Here is a 23,286-nt window from a genome sequence, read left to right as displayed (position 1 = left end):
TCACATGATAACCAGCTTGCAGCGCGGAGATCCGCCTTAGCGGGCAACGAGAGCGCTGATTGGTCCTTGGAGCTGTCAGTCTGAATGTAAGGGCGAGTGTAGAGATCTGATTGGCTGAAACTCGGTGCTGCTCTGCATGAAGCGGAAACACGACTCTGTTATAAAGTAGCGTAAAATTTCATCAGCGCGGAACAGAGAGAGTTACAGGAGACTCCAACTTCATTCAGGTGTGTAACAGGATTTATATTCAGGGGTAGAGTTACTGAATTACTGAATTACTGAATTACTGAATTACTGCGGTAACCTAATTATTTCATATAGCAGCTGAAGGAATATTGTATTTTAGGGATTTATTTAAGGTCAGATCAGGAATTAACTGGCTAGTCAGCAGTAAAGCAGGGCTGTTATATGAGAAAGTGGTCTGTATATTATATTATTCTAACATTAGCTTATATAATATAAGTAACAGTTCATATAACTAGCTTAGTTAACTATCTATTACTCTTTAGTTTAGCTCAGATCATAGGTTTAGTACTTTTTAAATTAGCTAGCTAGCTAGTTATTTAGCTACTGTTTATAGCCAGTGTTTCTTCACAAACACATAAAACCTACAGCTCTGGAAAAAAATAAGAGAATACTTTATTTTCTGAATCAGTTTCTCTAATTTTGCTATTTATAGGTTTATGTTTGAGTAAAATGAACGTTGTTGTTTTATTCTATAATAAACTACCGACAACATTTCTCCCAAATTCCTAATAAAAATATTCAGTCATTTAGAGCATTTATTTATAGCAGAAAATGAGCTTTTTTGACCTCAAATATTGCAAAAAAAAAAAAAAAAACATGTTCATATTCACAAAGTTTTAAGAGTTTTTTTTATGCATCTTGGCATCATGTTCTCCTCCACCAGTCTTACACACTGCTTTTGGATAACTTTATGCTCTTTACACTCCTGGTGCAAAATATCAAGCAGTTCAGTTTGGTGGTTTGATGGTTTGTGATCATCCATCTTCCTCTTGATTATATTCCAGAGGATTTTAATTTGGTAAAATCAAAGAAACTCATCATTTTTAGGCTTTATGTAGATTAGCTGAGGGACTAGAATGCTGATTGGTTAACTTCTTGTAATCTTGTCAAGTATTGTGATGAATGGCATGAATCAGTGAATTAGTTCTAATACAGTTAAGTGCAAAGTTTAACATCATTTACCTCAGCAGTGCTCTTATCAGTCCAGATAAAGGAGACTGTAGCTGTCAGCAGTTGCACTGTTAGCTAGATAACTATATATAGGTGGAGTCTCTCTCTCTCTTTCTCTGTGTCTCTCTCTCTCTCTCTCTCTCTGAGCTTTTGCATTTGTTCTTCTTCAGCAGGAAGAGCTCTGTCATCTGTCTGAGATCTTTCTTCACTGCTTCAGAGCTCAAACATCAGGCAACCATGTCTTACCTTCCATCTCTCTTCAAATATGTGGACGAACACCAGGACGAATATGTTAAGGTAGGTGCAGATACTCTTCTTTTTTTTTAATATATATATAAAATATATAAATATATTTTAAATATAAATATTATAAATATTTTAAATATTTTAAATATATATATTTATATATACCTTGATATTTATCAATCAATCAATCTGTTTAATAAGATATAAAACAAATAAGGTAAAAATAATAATTTAAGAGTAGGAATCATAAAATCATAGGTAAAAAAAAGGTAATAGAACTAATAAAAATTCAACTACAGATGAATAAATAAAAAAATAAACGCACAAAAGAGTAAAATATAAATAAGCAATACCTAAAAATAGTAAAAGAAAAGAAAGAAACTAAAAAAAATGTGAATTATTGTTATATATTTTTAACCTTATGTCACCTTAGGGGCTCTGTACATTTCTGCTTTAAGGTTTTATAAGATGTTTATACAATAACTGCAATTGTTTCCCCGTCTGCAGCGCCTGGCCGACTGGGTGGCCGTGCAGAGCGTGTCCGCCTTGCCTGAGAAACGAGGAGAGATCAAGAAAATGATGGAGATGGCAGCCAAAGACATAGAGCGGCTCGGAGGCACTGTGGAGCTGGTGGACATTGGCAAACAGAAGGTGGGTGATGAAGGAGGGTTGATGTTCTTGGAAAGAAGTAGAATGGTCTAGAGCAGGAGTTCACAAACTTTTGCAACACATTTTCAACCTAATTCACAAAAAAAAAGTACAGAACAGCCATCAACCTCATCATTTTTGCACCAACTGCTATAAGCACTGCTGTATTTTTGTCATTTCAATTTATGCATGCTTTTCTTGGTTGTCTTGGTCAGAGATCCAGTGGCTGATTCACTTGTAGATGTCCATTTTTAGGGTCTTTTTTTGTCAAAGATCCTGTTTTTAATCATTTATCCATGAAGTTTATGTTTTGCAAATAAATTAAAATGAACTAAATGTCTGTCACATCCTAAATTACATTGGCTGAGCTGTCTATATTTTGAAAAGAAAAAAAAAAAGATTATGCATTTTGTTCACATGCTATTTTGGCCGTCTTCAAACAAAAAAAAATCTTAAATATCCTTATTTTAGTTGTAATCTAGAATTGTTCATACTCCTAAAAATATCAAGATTTTAGTTTTTTTTTTTTTTAAATGTATTATTATTATTTTTTTTTTTTACTAAATCGTCCAAAATCGAGGTCATTCACTATTGCTTGCATAGAATGAACTGAATCTTAACTGAATCTTTAATTTCCCTGTTAAGATGTAAAATAAGTTTAACCCTTACTTTAATTTTCCTTTACTTTTTTAGCTGCCGGGCGGAGAGGAGATTCCTCTTCCTCCTATAATCCTGGGCAGGCTGGGCTCAGACCCAGGCAAGAAGACGGTCTGCATCTACGGTCATCTGGACGTCCAGCCGGCTAATATTGAGGACGGCTGGGACACTGAGCCATTTACACTGGTGGAGAAAGACGGTACGCTGTACACTGGAGTTTAACTATATTTTAACACGTTTCCTAAAGGTGTATATGCCACATTTACAGAATACCATGCATTTCAGGGCTTTAAAGTAGCCGTTATAAGGCTTGTACTTGGTACCTATTGCCGTTCAAAGATTGTGGCTCAGAGATTCATCAGTTTAATGACTAACTATATAACTTCTGGACGTGCTGTAATCTAAGTTGAGAGTGGCCCTGACTAAGCAGATTAATCCGTGGGCTGCAGAAAGTCCTGATTCAGTAGCCGTGTGACCGTGTGGTTTGCTGATTGCTGCAGATGGCTGCATATAAGAGTGTTGCAGCTGCTTCCCCTTTAAACAAAATGAAACGAAACCAGTCAGAACTTGTTATAGTGAGGAATATCCTGTCTCGTGATTCGCTGTCTCTGTTTTGCTGTGTGAGATTGCACAATAGAATTCAGTTCGGTTTATATCAGTTTAATTTGCTGAATTTAGATTAGATTTAGATTAAGTGGTGGGTGGATAGTTGGATGAATGGGTGGATGGGTAGGCAAATGGGTAGATGAATAGATAGATGTTAGATGGGTAGATGGATGGATGAATAGATAGATGGTTGATTTGATTGGTAGGTGGATGGATAGGATAGATAGATAATGGCTTAAAGAACAAAGGAGTTTTTAAATCTGTTGGTTCTGCTCTTCAGAAGGAGCAGTCGTTCAGTAAACAGACTAATTAGATACATACAGTAAATAATTACAGGTTTGGTGTGTCTGGGAGATGAATGAATGCTGGAATTGCAGCATTTTTTGTCAATGAGTGATTTAACCAGTATATATTTTTAGCACCAGCGGCACACTAATAATAGTGTCTGTTCTTTTCTGGTGGTTCTGTACCGCTGACTTGCTGTGAATCGCTGATAATGACCATAATGCTGCTTGTTTTGCAGGAAAACTTTATGGGCGTGGATCTACAGATGACAAGGGTCCTGTGCTCGCCTGGTTCAACGTTATCGAGGCCTTTCAGAAGATCGGACAGGTACCTGCACATTTACCATAACTCTAAATTCACCAGTTAAGCCATCCTGTCTGGAATATACGTACTGATGGTGCAGCAAGTTCATAAAAACACAAAGTGTCGGAGTAAGCGTTTCATTTATTTCAAGTTGACTAGACCCGTTTCAGTTGGCCAGATTTCAGCACTTTATGAAGTCCTTTGCCAGAGATCATGAAACATCTCAGTCCTTTAAAATGTCTTATAGCCTGTAATAAACCCTGGCTGAAGTGCAGTATGTCATTTATGTATTCAGCTCAGATGTTACAGATCACTCACTTATACAGGCTGCGGGATCCAAAGGTTGTTCAAGCTGGTTCACTTTTTTTTACATAGCTGGAAATGTAGGTTAGACTTTGTACAGTAATCAGTAGAAGACCTGCGGCAATGCAGCACCATGCTGTAATAATACGCAGACTGGCCATAACATTAAAACCACCTGATCATTAATGCTGTCAGTTATTTATGATGCTGCACATGATGAAAGACTTCCTCAACCTCGTCCTCATTGTCTGCAGCAGCTAGTAAAAGAAAATATTCAGAAAAACAAAACGAGTCGATCAGGAAAAGCACCATGTCTACCTGTGTCAACCCGTGAATCATTAGTATTCATGGCCCCGCCCACCTCGGCTCTGGACCGCCCACGTGGGCAGATCTGAAGCCGGGCAGCGACGCCGTCTCGTCTGATAGGAGATAACTAACAGCGCTAGGAGTTAACAGCAAGCAGTTAATTCCTGTGTTATTTGTGCGAATAACACATCAGTGTTTATATACTTTACCCAGTAATTCAGAAAAGAGCTAAGAAACAAATGGTTAGAATTAAGTCTATGGAGGAACACCACCAGCCAAGTACAATTGAGATACGTAGGTGTATGTTTGCGTGTATGTATATTCATGAGCAAGAGCCGAAATCCTCCTCCGCCCACTCCTCCACCGGACTAAAAGCACATTATACTGGATCACCGGAGCACTTTATTTTTCACAAAAACCAAACAGCTCACATGGCTTTATACATACTAGAGACAACTAGACATTTTGAAATAAATGAAAAAAAAACGATGGAATGAAATCTTTAACCAAAAGGTTGTAAATGTTAAAAAATGTGTTTACATGGAGAATTAACCTGAGCTTTACATACCTTTTAGTATTATCATAGTTAAAAAATATTTAATAACACAACATACACCACAGTGTATGTAAAATAACACGTCTTGTTTAACTACTCTAGCTGATTTTAGAAACACTAAGTGTGAGAAAAAATGTTTAAATAGAAATTGTAGAAATGTTAGCTTGCCTAAAACTACAGCTTGTTTTGTAACTGCTGATCAAGCTGACAAATTAAGGTGGAATTTAAGGTGGAAGTGAAAATGCTTATGCTAACTTGTTAGCTAAACATGAGCAAGATATACATTTACTAAGAATGAGGTGTCTTGTTTAACTACTCTAGCAGGCTCTAGGAACGCTAAGTGATAAAAAATATATAAAAATAGAATCTCCTTCATTATTTATTGATTATTTATTCTGTTCTGCAGGAACTGCCCATCAATATCAAGTTCTGCTTCGAGGGCATGGAGGAGTCTGGCTCGGAGGGTCTGGACGAGCTGGTGTTCTCCAGAAAAGACAGCTTCTTTAAAGACGTGGATTACGTCTGCATCTCTGACAACTACTGGCTGGGAAAAAACAAGCCCTGCATTACATACGGCCTGCGCGGAATCTGCTATTTCTTTATTGAAGTAAGATAAAAACAAACTAATCCATTAAATCTGTTCAAGGTCGGTTAAAGAACATGAGTAGATGCGTCTGTGCTCGTTGTTCTGTAAGAAATAAGAGCTGTCAGTTATGGGTGGGTCAAGTTTCTGTTGGCACGAACCTGTGCGTTTACATTAGTTCCTCCTGGTTAGTCAGTACATTGGAACAAACAACTTTATGCAACATATTTTTAACAAATGTTGGAAAATTATCATTATTTTTTTAAGACTGATTTGCCTCATTGTACATGGGGGGCTGATTGTGAAGAGGTATTTCTGTCTGATGTTTGATTTTATAGACATTTTTCAGATGGTTTATTAGTTTAGTATGTGTATGTTTAAATATGTGTGATACATATAGCAAGTTTTGATACTTTTGTTTTAATAATAATAAAAAATAATAATAATAAAAAAAAACTTAACAGACAACTTGGATTGGACTATAATTATTATTATTATTATTATTATTATTATTAATAATTTTTTATTTTTTTTTATAACTGCGTTGCCAAAGTATGAGATCGGGACAATCAAATGACTTGGACTCATGGCCAAAAAATTCCTAATAAATAAATATATATATATATATATAATGGATATATATATATATTTTTTTTTTCATACTATAGTGCCATTTCAACTGCACAGGAATATGCATTCATGCTTTATTTCAGTTATTTTACTGCATCTCTTTTACTCATGCCATTAGATCGAGTGCTGTGATAAGGATCTGCATTCTGGAGTGTTTGGAGGCTCAGTTCACGAAGCCATGACCGACCTGATTGCTCTTATGGGTGAGTCTGAGCGGCAAAATGCCTCCAGTTGTTCAGTAGGGCCACAGGACTGTGATTTGCAACCACTTCCAAGCATTATTTGAGTCAGAAATGTCTTGAAAAAAGGCTGTAACTCCTGTTGCATTTAAGGTGGAATGGAAAACTCACTAAAAATGTGAGTGAGATACATTTTACAAAAAATGAGACCTGTCTTGTTTAACTACTCTAGCAGGCTCTAGGAACACTGAGGGAGAGAAAAAATAGAAATTGTCGCTAATGTTAGCTTGACTAAAACTACTGTTTGCTGAATTGTTTGCTAAATATAAGTGATTTGAATGTCACACCTCTTTTATAGTAGCTTATTTCTGCTGGTTATTGAGCCTATTTGATTTATTTTTCTTTTTTGTTCAGTCCCAACCCAATAATGAAATGATGAAAGATAAATGATAAAAAGATGGATCGTGTGATGTTTCAAATATTAAATGTAAAAATGTATAATATTTTAACTCCCCACACTGCTTATTTCTGCTGTTTTAATGTGAACGTTTTGTGGTTTAAGGCTCCTTGGTGGATAAGAAGGGGAAGATCTTGGTGCCGGAGATATATGGAGATGTGGCTCCTCTGACAGACGAGGAGAAGAAGCTCTATGAGAAGATTGACTTTGATTTAGTGGAATATGCGAAAGACGTGGGCGTCTGTGGGCGTCTGCTTCACGCCAGCAAGGTAGGCCTTCCTCTCTCACGCTCTCTGATTACTGTTCATATAGAGATAACCTGCTGTAACCTGAGGATTTATCACAGTGCAGAACTCTGAACCGTCATAAAGAGAAATACACTCGGCCTCATTACTGCCTGTGTCATAACTACGCTATGCTAATTATTAGGGATAGACAATTTGGTGTTTTTCATATTGCAAATGAAGAATAGAACACGAAAAATAATTAATGCAAGTGCGTGTGTCCTTTGCCCCCAGTTTATGCCCATTATCTTCATGTGACTTGCATCTGGATTGTATCTGCATTTACACTTAGTCAAATGCATTTCTGGTTAGAATGCACTTTGTAGAGACTGATGCATTTACTGAGTCAGTTTGATTGATCTGTTTTGTGTCTGTTTTAACTGCGCCTTTTACATTTACACTTGCATTTTTTGTGTAGTTTGTCCGTATGCAGATATATTCCCGATACTCAAGTTGAATGAACTAATCGGGTGTAAATGAGGTCACTGTTATTTCTAATGTACTAGTAATGTCCGATCCGATCAATTATGTATAAAAAAATGTTATGTTATAAATAAACACTACACATTTGTGGAAAAAGGCGAGTAAATTAATAGAAATATAATAATATATATTATATATATTATTACTGTATATATATATATATATATATATATATATATATATATATACTGTATATTTCTATGAATGGCCCGTGGTGTCTGTGTGTGTCTGTGTCTGTTTGTGATTTATGTGTATGTTTGCACGTAGAATAAATATTATAATAGAAACCTATTATAATATTATTATTACAATTTAGTAATTATTTGAGCATTTTTCTATTGAAACTATCATTTTTAACTACATTTTGTAAAATGCATTTGTACAGGTTTATGTATTTATTTATTTGTTTTACTTGACGCATTGTGATGAGGTATTTTTGTCTGATGTTTAATTTTGTAGACCTTTTTTAGTTTATTTATTTTTTAAAAGATGCTTATTAAAATGGAAATCATTTATATGGTTATTTAGCACTTGTTTATTTTGTGATTAAAAATGTGTATTTTTTTCCCCAAACTTTGATGTATTTTTTATTTTTTTTTAACTGCATCACCAAAGTATCGGATTGGCAGATACTCGAACTCGGGAGAAAAAAACAACTATTTTCTTGTTATCAGCTGAAAATCTCAGTGCTGTTTAGTGTAAGATTAGGCTTAATTCCAGTGTTTTAAGGAAACTGCTCCTATATGTTTTAGGTTTAATTTTAAAACTTTATCTTTTTTTTTTTTGTATCTGTGTAGGAGCAAATCCTGATGCACCGCTGGAGATACCCGTCTCTGTCTCTGCACGGCATCGAGGGAGCTTTCTCTGGTGGTGGTGCCAAAACCGTCATCCCACGCAAAGTTAACGGCAAGTTCTCCATCCGCCTGGTGCCAGACATGGACCCCAAAGTGGTGGAGAAACAGGTGGGTGGTGTTTTTCTGTAACTAGCTGAATGCACTGTGTACAGGTACACATTTATACAGGTATCTTTATTTAGCTCCTAGTGGTGTCAGGACATTGTGAGTCAGGAACACCTTTGTTTATGGGATTTCTGGAAGGTGAAGAGTGTTTAATGAAAAGCTGTCAAGATTGCAATGTGCAATGTGTCATTCCAGCAATGTGAAGTTAATCAACAGATCAAACCATACCGAAGAACTGGCATTACCTGTTTCACTGTGTGACTTAGATTTAATTTTAGCTTTAGAATAAGAAGAGTAGTGCACATAACATCTGATTTCTCTACTGTAATGTTCATACAACAGTTTTAGGCACCTTAGTACCTGATTAAAATTGTTTTTCCTACCAATAAAAGAGAGTGAGTTAACTATAATTTCTCATTTTAATGAAATTAGATGAGATCTTGTGAGCTAGTCTGAAGAAAGCTTGGTTTCACATTTCTACAGGTGCAGGGATTTGTTCAGTTCCTTCACCAGCTCACGTTTATTGATTTAACATCATTGCACACTTATTTACCAAACCAGATATTAATTGATAATTACTATAAATAATACTAACTACATTGAGGAGAACTTTTGAAGATGTTTAAAAAAATATTTATTGTAATTTTTAGAGAATAAATAAAGACTTTCAGTTACATTAATATTTTTTCAAGAGACCAAACTTTTGCGTAGTACTGTATGTATTGTGTATACCAGGGCTCCACCTAATATATAGTAAAAAATATATAATATATATATATTTTTTTACATTAAAAACCAAATACAGCACAGCCATCAACTTTTCGGTCCCTAGTTGCTATGAGGGGAGAGAGCGCCATCTGCCCACCCAGAGAGAGCAAGGCAAGTTGTGCTCTCTCAGGGCTCCGGCAGCTGATGGCAAGCTGCATAACCTGGATCAGTGATCTCCCGATCGCAGTAGAGAACAATTTAGAGACTACGACCCCCTGCGTTAACATTTGTTCTTTATTTGTATCATCTACTACACTGTGGATAAAAAAAAATGTAAACTTTAAACAGTTTTTGTCCTTCACAAACACCTGATCTAAAAATCGTCCAGTTGGTTTGGGCCGTGTTGGAGCTTTAAGACTTTAAAACATATTTTAATTTGTTTAGTACATTTTTGTTTGGTTTACTTCATAATTGCATGTGATCCTTCATAGCTTTTATGTTTTCAGTATTATTCTACACAGTAGAAAACAATATAAATTGAGTGAACTTTTGACAAAAACTGTAGATTTCTGGCCAACACATGCTGGATAATTTTTAAGTACTTAAAAGCTCTTACACAGAGTGTATGACACGTTTGTTCTCAGGTTGTTTCCTACCTGGAGAAGAAGTTTGCTGAGCTGGAGAGTCCCAATAAGCTCAATGTGTTCATGGGCCACGGAGCCAAAGCCTGGGTCTCTGATTTCAACCACCCTCACTACATGGCTGGAAGGAAGGCCATGAAGACTGGTAAGAGATTTGTGTGTAATGCTTTTAGAAATGCAAAATGTTGGTGGTGCTACTGTATATTCCATCTGGGTTCTAGTAATGAAAGTATTAATATTTCTTCTACCGTATTTTACAGATTATAAGGTGCACCAGATTATAAAATGCACTTTCTATGCACGTCTATTTGTGGTCTGTTTTCATACACAAGGCACTTTTGGATTATAAGGTTTATTTTAAGCGACACTAGTAAGGAACAAGGGTGTTGCCATGTTGCCCTTCTAAGTAAGCATAGTAAACAAAACTGTAATTTTAATTGGTGTGTTAATTGGTGTGGAGTGCTGGATGTTAATCTACAGATTTCTCTCCTAACAAAAACTCTTTATTTGGGTTTCGTTTACAGAGTGTTGTTGGTAGACTACAGTCCAATATACTCGCCTCTGAATGGTGAAAAATAGCTAGCGCTTAGCATGGATAGCGGCTAATGCTAATGCTGCTGCACCCAGTCTTAATGCTGGAGAAACTTCACTGAAACTCCTGTATAACTTTGTACTTCAGTAGAGTGGCTTTACTGCTCCTTAATACCTGACTGAAAGAATTCATACATAAGTCAATTTTTGGGGAAAATTAAAGGATTTTAAGTGTGCTCTATAGTCCGAAAAATACATAAATACATATAGTCCGGCTGCTAACCCCGACTAGCACTGCTGGAGCAGCATTAGCATTACCCGCTAGCGGTTAGCTGCTAATACTAATGCTCAAGCTTCAGTGTTTCAGTGTTAGCTTAGTTTTTAGAAGAGAAATCTGTGTAGATTAACATCCAGCACTCTTTTGACTTTAAAATATATATATTTTTATACATATATATAAAAGTGCAGCTTTGTTTGCTTGACTTGGCTTAGAAGGAAAACATGGCGACACCCCTGTTCCTTACTAGTGTTGCATAATGCGCCTTATAATCAATCCGGTGCTCCTATGTATGAACATAGACCTTTATCAATAGTGTGCTTTATAATCTGGTTTGATTTTATAGTGTGATAAATACAGTACACGATATTATGTTTTGCTACATACACTCTAAATACATTTTACACCGTATTTGTCTGTATATTTGACTCGTGTCTTTGTTCTTTTCCTCTCTGTAGTGTTTGGAGTGGAGCCTGATCTGACCCGTGAGGGAGGAAGTATTCCAGTGACTCTGACCTTCCAGGAAGCGACCGGACGCAACGTTATGCTGCTTCCTGTCGGATCATCGGACGACGGAGCTCATTCCCAGAATGAGAAATTCAACAGGTAATATTTATAATATATTTAGCTTAAAAATCAATCAATATTTGGTGGAATAACCCCAGTTTTTAATCACAGTTTTTTGGCATCATGTTCTCCTCCTCCACCAGTCTTACACACTGCTTTTGGATAACTTTATGCTGCTTTACTCCTGGTGCACAAAACTCAAGCATGAGCCAGCTTTGTTCGATAGCTCATCATTTTTAAGTGGTCTCTTAATTATTCATTTTTCCAGAGCTGGTATATTTATATCTATATATTTATATGTTTTTTTTTTACACTGTTTTAACCCGAGAAAACTGTAGAATTAAATTAATTTCTTCTTTTTGTCTTATTTCACAGGTCTAACTACATCCAGGGCACCAAAATGTTGGGCGCTTACTTCCATGAAGTATCTCAGCTCAGTTAACTGAACCCGGGTTGGATCTGTGTTGCCAGGTTGTCTTAAAAACGGTGTGAAAATGCTCTTTTACAGTACGGTGCAAAAGTCTGTGCAAAAAGTCACAGTTTATTGTTAATAAATTATCCATAAATCTCAGCATTAACAGAGTGTGAGGTTAACTGACACAAATACACCAAATAATCTATTCAACATTTATATATACAATATATATATATTAACCATAAGAAATGTAATTGTGTAAAAAGGGAAATTGCTTATTGGCTACTGGCTTTTCTGCGTTTTAATTCAGCTTTATTATAAGTGACCTGTTTTACCTACATGATAATGACTGATTTATATGAAGTAGGTATTTGGATTTAATGAGGATTAAACACTTGGAACCTATTCTGTCTCATATATAATCTTACAGTGAATTACTTATATATTTAACCCTTCAGACCCTGCGTCCATTACCGAAGACATCATATAATTTCTAGTTTTGTTGCACATAACACTAAAAAATATGTGCTGTATAGAGATGGTTTGTAAAATAAAATGTTTAATATTAAATATAATACATGTTAAACACAGGCTTCCTGTGCAATTTACATTTAAAAATTAAACATTTAAATATTTTAGTTAATATATTGTCGCTGACCAATGAAAAACAAAATAAATCTCCAAAACAGTAACTTTTCAGGTCAATGTAAAAATAATAGTTTAATTCAGGTAATTTTATAGAATTTCTATTGGTGCATTCATTTTTATATAATTTTACTTCTAATTGTTCCTGATACATCAGCTCACAGACGCAGCCTTGTGCTGATCCACATCACCCTAGGAGTGATGAAAGAGGGGAAAGAGTGTCATCTACTGATATACTGTACCCACCCAAAGAGAGCAAGACCAACTGTGCTCTCTCAGGGCTCTGGCAGCTGATGGCAAGCTGCATGACCGGGATTTGAACCAGCGATCTCACAATCAACCACTTGCTTTACTAGAAATTGTAACACAATGTAAGAAGGGACAGTTACTGTGTTGTAATGTAATAAATATGTAATAAATTAAAAAAATGTTTTTTTATTGGACAGTGTGCATTAAAGACAAATAAACGCAGTTTTCATTAGAGGAATTTAATTCGGAGTATTCTGAAAGGGTTAAACTAATGTAAATTGGGTCAAATACATACTAATTATCCTAAAAAATTACTTTTATCTTAATAAATGTTTTTTTTTCTTCATATATGCAGACTTTTGCACTGTACTGTATAATTTTTTTTTCCAGGAAATATATGATTATGGTATGCTAAATATATCCGAAGGTTGCAGACAGTGATTGGCTGTTGAGGCAGTATGTCAGGAACCAATCACATCCCCTCTATTGGATTTTATGTGTTTTGCTGTGTGAATTTCAACAATCAGTCTTAGTTTACACCAAAAAAAATCACCCAAGGTTTACTTATGCAAAGTCATTCATGCATTTATACTGCAGATACCTCTTCTCATGTATGAGCGTTTGTGTATTGTTTGCTCTGTATGTCCAAATATGCTGTTTTTGAGCTTCGACTGCCGTTATTTTGCCTTGAAAACTGAATCCAGACTAAATTACTTGAACTGTAGCACACCTGACACACGATATACTGCCTCAGTGTACAGAAATGTAAAGGGCTGCCTCTGCTCTTCATTCTTCACTCTCTCTCTTTTTCTGTTTAATCCAGTAATACTCAGAATAATCAACCAATATACTCGACTGGGATACTGTCTGCTTTACACTGAACTGGAAATGTAACTGTTAAGAGCTTTTTTTATGCTTTACCTCATCCATCAAATCATCTGAACAATAAAAACGCCACTCATTTAACTGTATGCATCATTCAGTTACTGCACTGCTTCTAAAACTGTGGTTTCAGCATCATTGGTGGTAAAGCATCTAAGCTACAGGTGCATCTCAATATAATACAGTCAATGAAAACCCAAAAATCAGTGTATCAGAATTCAATTACTATTACTAAATATTATATAATAAGACCAATTGGTACTTTGGGCAGTGTGTGTGGGCAGTGTGCCAAGTCCTGCTGGAAAATGAAATCCACATCGCCATAAAAGTTGTCAGCAGAGGGAAAACGAAACTGCACTGACTTTAGACTTGATAAGAAAACACAGTGGATCAACACCAGCAGATGACATAAAAAAAACTCAAGCAAATATGTTATTATTATTATTATAAGAAAAGAAGTAAAAAAAAAAAGAGGACAAAACAGGGTCTTATTTAGAAAAATAAAGAAAAAATATGAAGCAAAAATGTACAAAATGTAATAATTTCACCACAATAAGACAAAATAAATAAGTTGTCATGTGGACAAAAAAAAAAAAAAATAAAAGTAAAAATAATAATAATGAATATCAATAACTGAAATTGAATTAAATCTCAAGAAAACGAGAAATTATTGTAACAAATTTGTTATGTCAACACTGCAATAAAATTCTCATTTCAACAATAATATTTTAAAATATTGTTGTAAAATATAGTTATTTCTACAAAATAAAATAGTATACTTTGGAAAAATTTGTGATTAACTATAATTATTTCCACATAATTAATACATATTGGATATTTGGTAAAACAAAAAATAGTAAACGTAATAAATAAATTATTAATCCAACAGAACACATTGCAATCATTTAAAAATAATATGACAAGTGGAGGAAAAAGAAAAAAGACAATTTATTTTAGATAAAGATGATAAAATTGCAAGAAAAATAGAATAGAGTGCAACTCTCAGTTTTTATTTCAGTCATTTCTCATTTTCTGCAAAAATAAATGCTCTAAATGTTGTTTGTAGTTTATAGAATAAAACAACAATGTTCATTTTACTAAAATTTAAACCTATAAAAAGCCTTTACAGCATTTTTTTTATCAACACAGTATGTAATTGAAAGCATATTTCTTAAAAATACATGAACACGTATGGAAATACAGAGAAAGGATATTTAATGTGTTATTTCAACAAAATAAAGGCCAGAGCACTGGTCTGGGATCAGCGCTCTCAGCGTGACACTCCTGATAAACAGGGCCTGCGGTTATTAGGCTCAAAATAATACAATTCAGCGTCAAAGGCCAGGAATAGATGTAGGTTAGCTGCAGGCTATATTAAATTCAACAATATTATTCAACATCGCTTCGGATCTCCGATTCCGCGTGACGTATCGCGGCGTCGCGGCTAGAGAAGGAAAACAAACGTGTGTGTGGCCGGAGAACACTTCCAGAGCTTTTGATTTAATGCACTTCACAGCCCGAACGGTTCAGCTCGGGCTTTTTGATGGCGTGACGTGAGAGAGAGGGGAGAAACGGGCCGGTAAATAAATAAATATATCTCCTGCCCCGGCGGATCTGCGTCTGCCGGTGAGCTCGGCCGTGCCCACAGGTGGACTGACAGCGCACCGGTGGGTCTGTCCTCCGCACGCGGGAGGTCACATCTATCCCACACTCCCCCTCTCGTAGCCCGAGGAAGGGCATGAGCGCGGGCCCCGGCGAGGTGGACGGATCCGAATGGACAAACTTGTCTGGTGGCGCTAACTTTGGCTGACGGCCGCTCTGCAAATGGGAGCGGACAGCCTGTCTCTGCCCTTAAGATTCGTTACGTCTCTCCGTTTCTCTCTCCGCTCAGATCCCAACTGTAAAGGTCCGTCGGACTGGTTGCCCTCCCTCCGTCCCTTCATCCCTCCGTCCCCTTCATCCCTCCATCCCCCCCCCACTCTCCTCTCTTCCTCTTCCCCTCCGTAAATGCGCCATGTTGAAGTGCACATCGTTTTTGCGAGACACCATGGCCCATGGCGGAGTCTGTCAGCGGGAAAAGGCGCTCGGCGGAGGCTTCTGAACGCAGGGCCGTGTTTTTACCAGGCTTTCGCTCCGAGCTCCGAAGCCACGGTAGATTAGGCCTGATTGGTGAAAGGGATGTCACAGCTCAGAGCCAGAGAATGCACGTTTTCAGACTTTATGAACTGGATGAAGAGGGAGGTGTTTTATTATTATTATCATAATACAGGAGCGTGATGATGTAAAAATGTAAAAAAACACCATGCTCCGTGGGTTTTCTAGAGAAATGGAGAAATAGAGAAAAGGAAAGGCAGGTATATATATGGTAGGCCCACAAAATTATAAAATAAAATTTGCGATTCAGATGTGAACCTCCCACGTCTTGGTAATAATACCAAGACACATTTGTGGGGTGTAGTTCTTCATTTCTTGACATTTTCTGGACATTTCTTCATTTTTTTAGACCTGTGACGCCTGGAATAGTGTTGAATTTTGAAAGGAAAGGAAAATCATGGAAGTTCTCAATGTGTCCCATGTGTATGTTCAGCTATTGGTTGATGTGCAGAATATAAATATATATAGTAAGAATTAGTCTCTGAGTTTGGCATACCTGTAAAGACCGTCAAACCATCGCTGATTGTAGAAACTTCACACTAGAAACTTCACACTCGAGCAGTTTGGACTGTGTGTCTCTCCACTCTTCCTCCAGACTCTTGATTCATTCCCTCGATTTACAAATGAAATGTAAAATGTACTGATGATCAGTGATGGTTTGTTTGGAGAGACATGTGCAACATCTGCTGGTGTTGATCCACTGTGTTTTCTTATCAAGTCTAAAGTCAGTGCAGTTTTGTTTTCCCACAAAATCTTACAGCACTTCAGATCTCACAGCTTCCCTCTGCTACTGACAACGTTTATGGAGATGAGGATTTCATTTTCCAGCAGGACTTCTGCGGGACAAATCTGCACAAATCTGATCAAATGAGTATTACAGTACGGTTTGAGCTCCTAGAGAGATAAAACATCTCATTCGAAAGTTCAAAAAGAAGCTAGAATTTTATGGAGATGCAGGTTTCATTTTCCAGCAGGATTTTCCAGCACACCGACCACACTGCCAAAAGTACCAATTGGCTTTTTGGGGTTTTTATTGGCTGTAAGCCATAATCATCAACAATAACAAAAATAAAAACGCTTAAAATAGATTACTCTGTGTGTAATACATCTATTTAATATATGAGATTCACATTTAGATATTTATTTATTTTTTTAGATGCATTAGTTTATCTGTATCTGCAGGTGATTGAAGGGTTATTTCAATTCTTAGAGGGATGATTTAACCCATTCCCCTTTATAATTCTGTTGCAAGGGCTTCGGGTGCAATTCCTTGAAATGGGATTGGGTCTTGGCTTTATTTAAAGTTTTTATTATTATCTTTTCCACTAGATGGCAGCAAATGCTTGATTATTACAGACTTTTTTGATTTCCTTTATAAATGTTGTGGCCTGCAGAGATAAGCTCAGACCATGTGTGAGTATGAGGCTAAGCAGATTCTCTAGAACACAGACACATTATACTGTATAGATGTATTATATAAAATGTTTTTGTTATATATTCAGATTTTTTAACTTTTTTTTAAACAATTTACACACATATTTTGCAGTAAATGTAAAGTAAGTACTGTAAAAAAAAGAGAAAGAATCAAAGTAAACAGCCTCAGACAGATTAAGGAGATTTTGTGGCATTAAAGGAGGAAAACGGAGGGATGTATGTATGGCGTGACACCTCGACTACTTACCGCAGTCAAATCTGATTCTTACATCCTGGATATCTGCAGGATATCTACAGCTCAACACACAAACACACACACACACACACACACACAATCTCATCTTCTCAATCCCCGATTCAGGTCGTATTTGATGCCTTTTCAGTGAGCGATCCTGTATAAATGCTCAAATCTGATCAAATGAGGATAAATCATCATTTTCAGATCAGATCTGAGTGTTGCAGCACGGCGCACACGTCTGCTCGTGTTTGGTTTGAGCTCCTGAAGAGATCAGAAAAACATCTGATTGGACAGTTCGGAAGAAGTCAAAATGGACTGCGTTTTATTAAAACACCACTGTGTTTTATTATCAAGTCTAAAGTCAGTGCAGTTTTGTTTTCCCGCAAAATCTTACAGCACTTCATGAGGATTTCATTTTCCAGCAGGATTTCTGTTGGACAAATCTGCACAAATTTGATCAAATGAGCATTACAGTACGGTTTGAGCTCCTGGAGAGATAAAACATCTCATTCGAAAGTTCAAAAGAAGCTAAAATGCACTGCGCTGGAGTTCATTTCACTGCTGGTTTTATGGTGTGGGTAGATCCTGTCAATAAAGCTTGTAAATTAGGCTGAAAGCGAACATGTTCCTAAAACAACAGCACTCTGAAACGCTCCGAGCATCACCTGCAGGAGAGCCGCTGACCTCCAGCGCTTTTATTGGGACTGGCTTTCTCCCAGATCACTTTAATTAGCTCCACACTCTCACAGATTAATCAGAGATATCACATTTAAGAGGGCGTCTAACAGTAATTAATCACATTTGCTGCTAAAAAGAGATGTCACCTAATTGGGAATGACCATTTCTGGAATTTAAACCAATGACTTTGCCGCTTAGTCTATCAGTCAGCTATGAGCCAGTCAATAGCCATTTGTACTGATTTATGTCTGCGCTCCGGTGTTTTATTGGAATCTTTATGTGCAGAATAAATATCTGTTTGTTTAATGCTGGTTATTGTGAGTCCAGAGCTTTAAAAGCATGGGAATTTTTTTGTTTTAGTCTTTAGTCTTTAGCCTGAACTCAGGCTCAACAATATATTGTTTTCGCATCGTCATCGCCATGTATTAATGTGCGGAATGTGTCAAATTCAATCCAATACTTTATTATGCTTTTTGTTGCTTGCCAAAATACATATATATATATATATTTATATATTTAATTTTATGTGAAAGTGCATTAAAACCACGCAATTACTGCTTATCTTTAGATAAAGTAAATAAATGTAAATAAAATCTCATTTCAGCTCCACCTCTCAATTTTAAGAGCAAGAGCAATTAAGCAATAGACCCCCTTTCTGACAACATAAAAGATAACTATATAAATGCTTTATTATGATTTTAATTAATGGTTTGTTGCTAGTTATTGTGAGTCCACAAGTTTAAAACCATGGGAATTTGCTGTAGTCTTAAATCTTATTTATCTTATTTAATCCAGGACCTCTAGGGATCCTTTAAAACAGCAGAATTGTTCAAAATAAAAAATAAAAAAAATATCAGCTCCACAAAACAGAGAAATATAGAACATTTACATGTACTGTTCTTATTTTCCATGACAAAACTAGCAAAACGTTTATTTTCCTCTATTTCTGGAATTTAATATTAATATTAATGTGTTATAATAATAAAATTAATAATAATAACATGTTGGATGTTGAGTTTTGGTAAAAATCTGATTTATAGTGCAATATATATCCATTATTGTGCAGCCCTAGTGAAAATGTATAATTTCTGCTGATGATCTGTCTCTAGCATTATCTGCAATTTAATTAGAAACAGCAACCAAACGCTGAAACACAGGGGATTAAATACATAAATGGGGAATGGAACACACCTGGGATTGCTGATGAGGGGGGGAGGAGCTACAAATGAACACAGGTGGGACACAGGAAGGTGTGTCCTCTGAAGGATGGGTAGGCTGCGATGGCAGTACTGAAATGGGACAGTCTACCCTACGGAGTATTTCCTGTTTCCTGTTTGAGATTCTACCCGCCACAATCAAAGTCAGAGCTGAGAAATGAGGCAGAGATTTTAATTCTAGTTTTGCTTCAGACCACAAAATACTAAATTAATTAAGTCCAGGTTAATTAACTATGCAAATACTTAAATATTTTAAATGTGAACGGGTGGAACTGAACATAAACAAATAAAAAGGCGTGAACAAAGGAGTTGAAAAAAAGAGAATAGATTAGAATAAAGTATTATTTAGTTATTCTAATTATTATATCTATAAACTATTAACATTTAAAAACATAATACTACATGATACTACACATATAAACTAAATAATAATTACATATTTATATATGTAAAAACTAAATAATATAAATGATATAATAGATAAATAATATTTCTAATATCTATAAGTATTTATATATCTATAAACTACTTAATACTACATATAATACTACATAATACAGCCGACTCCTCTGCTGACTCCGCCCTTTTCGTGCTGAAATAAGCCGGCACGCAATGAATCTTGGGATACTGTAAGCTGTGAAGGATAGACCCGGTGCATCCTTCGTTTTCGAGGATGCACCGGAGGATGCACTATTTGTGCAATATGTTTAACGTACAATATTTTTCTCATGTTTTTATCTACTATTTATTTGATATTTATTCACTGTTACCCTTTGTGCAGTAATACTGGTCCACCCTACCATAATCATATCTCTATGCACTAGATGTATATATTTTTTCTTTACTATATATAATTTTTTAAGTATCTTTTATACATTTCCTGTAATTGTTTCCTGATCTGTTTCTCTGTCCTTTCCTCTGTATTGCTGTAACATTGTAAATTTCTCCATTGTGGGATTAATAAAGGATTATCTTATCTTATCTTATCTTAAAAGTAGGCTGCATTCGTCGGTCGCATTCGAAGGAGTGACGTAATCGGCCTTCAGATGAGTCCTTCGAAGGATGCAGCCCCTGAATTAATTGGGACACAACTAATGACAGCCATGTGCTATATGAGCACGTGGCTAGGACAACAAACAAAAGGGAGGAAAGGAGAAAAAACATGGAGGCTGACAATGGACAGGAACAAGGAAGTATACTAGACATATGCTAAATTACTAAAATGAGGAACCAGTGAACAACATTTATTCATTTTGAAGAAGCTGTTATATGAGTATATTAATAAAGTTGGGTTATCTTTTACGTATCTGTTCCACCAGCGGCCGAGATATTCCACCCTCTCATCATCATATCATATCATATCACACCATAACACAGCACAGCGTGGACCTGATCTCCACTAAAACCCCTTGATTTCTTACTCATCTCCTGTCACTTCCAACCAGCGTCCGCACACGTGATGCTGGGAACGATACGGGGTATTCAGAAGCCGGTGATCAGCATATCGGATGATGGTTTTTGAGCGGAGTTCCTCTTTAATGCTCTAATACAATTAGGGGGAGACAGCTCGCTTGGTTATGTTTAATGGGGATGACATCAGAGGAGATAGTAGGGAATGAATAAGTCATTCTTGGTCTCATTTCAAATGTGAAAGATTCATACCAGCAATTTAGATGACAGTATTAATTTAACATGACACTGCATTAATGGTCAATTTCAGATTCATAGAACTCATTTAAGTGGAATGGACTCCCTTAATTTGATGAGATGTGATGGCAGTGAGATGCCATGTCTCTCTCCGTCTCTCTCGCTCTCTCCCTGCGGCACAGGGAAACACACTCACACACACTTATTATACACACATTTATACACACACCATGCACACACACACTTATACACACTCATACACACCATGCACAGACACATGCTCACTCACCAGCCTCAGCTTGTGATGCTGACTGAGCTAGAAGTGTGTATGCGTCTTAGCGTGTGTGTGCAGATAAACAGACTGCAGTCAGTGTGTTAGCACTCACTGATTTGTGAGTAACTGTAGTGTCTCAGTACTCATTAGCACATTAGCCTGTGATGTGTGTGAGTGTGTGTGAGTGTGTGTGTGTGTGTGTGTGTGTGTGTGTGTGTGTTTTCTGGCAGTGAGTGAACTGCACACGCCGCTGCATTAGCTCTGTGCAAAGCTCCTAATAAAAGCTAACACACTAACAGGATTTTACACAATTATATACAGTAAAATCAATTATCACAGCTAGCATCTCTCTGATGGAAATATAATGTAAAACAATGGAGTGTTTTTAAATTTGTAGAGGGTTAATTTTTTTAGTTAGAACTTATCTAAGATGGATAGTAGTTGAAAAGTTACTTTATTTCACTAATTCAGTTCAAAATGTGAAGCTCATATATTATATAGATGTAGTATTAAACACACAGTGTGATCTATTTTAAGCGTTTACTTCATTCATTGTTGATGATTATGAAGCTTACAGCCAATGAAAACCCCCCCAAAAAAAACAAAAGCCAAAAAAAAATCAGTGTCTCAGAAAATTAGAATTAGAAGAATATTACATAAGACGGTATAAGATGGTACTTTTGGCATTGTGTGGAGTCCTGCTGGAAAATGAAATCTGCATCTCCATAAAAAAAATAGCACAGTGGATCAACACCAGCAGATGACAGACATGTCTCTCCATTAAACCATCACTGATTGGTGGAAACTTCACACTAGACCTCGAGCAGTTTGGACTGTTTGTCTCTCCACTCTTCCTCCAGATTCTGCTCGCTTGATTTACGAATGAAATAGGAAAAATGGGAGGGGTAGTTCAGAAGGGGCACTGGGTGATGTATGGGTTTAGGGAGGGAGCAGAAGTTAGAGCTAATTGGGCGGAGCTGAGTGTGCCTCTGAAATACTCTTTAATGAACAGTGCAGTACAGAAGAAGCATAGCATTTTATTTAATAAAAAACACCATTTTATGTCTATGTGACAGTTTTCATTATAGTCTCTTTAATAATTGCTTTAAGTAGCAAACTGATTATTCTGAAGAAAAATCTCGATGCTATTTGTAATTGACTCCCACATTAACATGATTAATATGCATCATATTCTGTCTTACGTATGTAGATGCCAAGCATACATACATTACACATACATATACATACATTCATCTCTTTGTGTTGGGACCACTGAAAAGGTCTCAGTAGATTATTGGTCTTTCATCTTCCATCTACTGTGTGCTCTTAATCAGTGCTTCCTGAACCTGCTCTTCTCATTTCAGACTTCCCCCATTTAATTATCTATCTATTGCTTGTAGTATCTGAAAAAACAAAATTTATTTACTGTACTGCTTTCTGTAAATTGATGCATATTATTGTATATTTATTTGTGCCGAAATTTTACGTATGCGTCTAATGCCTGGTTCACACTATACGATTTTAGACCAGTTTTTCAGTCGCCAACAGTTTTTCGTTGATTGCCGACAAAAACTCTGCTTGGAGGCAAATCGGGGATCACTCACAGGCGAGTAGCAGACGCCAAGCAAATATCTTCAACATGTTTAATATCTGACTCAGTCGGCGACTAGGAGTCATAAAGCAGCGGCTACATACAGCCAATGGGATCACAAAAAGATAGAGAGAGAACCACGGGTCCAAAACACACCAGAGCCATGTTTATGGAGAGTCTGCCCACTCTCTGTCCTCCCTGTTATATTTTAGTAAATCACTGTTAAACACTAGAGGGAGTCAGCGAGTGAGTCCTCTATGAACAGGGTGAATGGAGCTAAAAGCTAAAAGGCTATGATTAAAAGGCTAAATAACTGGAGTTCAAAAAGATAAAAATGATGTCAGCAGTACTGAAGCATTTAATATAGCTCTGTGTTGAGGACACTAATGCACATTTTAGTATAAAACTGATCAGAAATATATAAACTAATTACTGATTTTACTCAGTTTTGGCTTC

The 23,286-nt window shown here is 36.3% G+C and overlaps 1 protein-coding gene across 2 annotated transcripts; it reads left to right on the top strand.

Moving 5' to 3' along the window:
• Positions 1-129: 129 nt before the first annotated feature.
• On the top strand, positions 130-13,681 carry cndp2 (carnosine dipeptidase 2). Of its 2 annotated transcripts, none has more exons than XM_022668547.2 (12): positions 130-227; positions 1,371-1,494; positions 1,951-2,094; positions 2,785-2,947; positions 3,878-3,966; positions 5,514-5,714; positions 6,439-6,523; positions 7,062-7,225; positions 8,521-8,685; positions 10,035-10,176; positions 11,298-11,445; positions 11,782-13,681. In XM_022668547.2, the coding sequence occupies exons 2-12, from the start codon at positions 1,435-1,437 to the stop codon at positions 11,846-11,848; spliced, it is 1,428 nt and encodes a 475-aa protein (XP_022524268.1). In that variant the 5' UTR covers positions 130-227; positions 1,371-1,434; the 3' UTR covers positions 11,849-13,681. The 2 variants fall into 2 exon arrangements, with proteins under 2 accessions (XP_022524268.1, XP_022524269.1); XM_022668548.2 differs by having other exon boundaries at positions 138-227; positions 1,368-1,494.
• Positions 13,682-23,286: the final 9,605 nt, after the last annotated feature.

This window comes from Astyanax mexicanus, chromosome 3, assembly GCF_023375975.1.
Source record: "Astyanax mexicanus isolate ESR-SI-001 chromosome 3, AstMex3_surface, whole genome shotgun sequence".
NCBI lineage: Eukaryota > Metazoa > Chordata > Actinopteri > Characiformes > Acestrorhamphidae > Astyanax > Astyanax mexicanus.
This window is presented reverse-complemented; position numbering and strand designations above follow the sequence as displayed.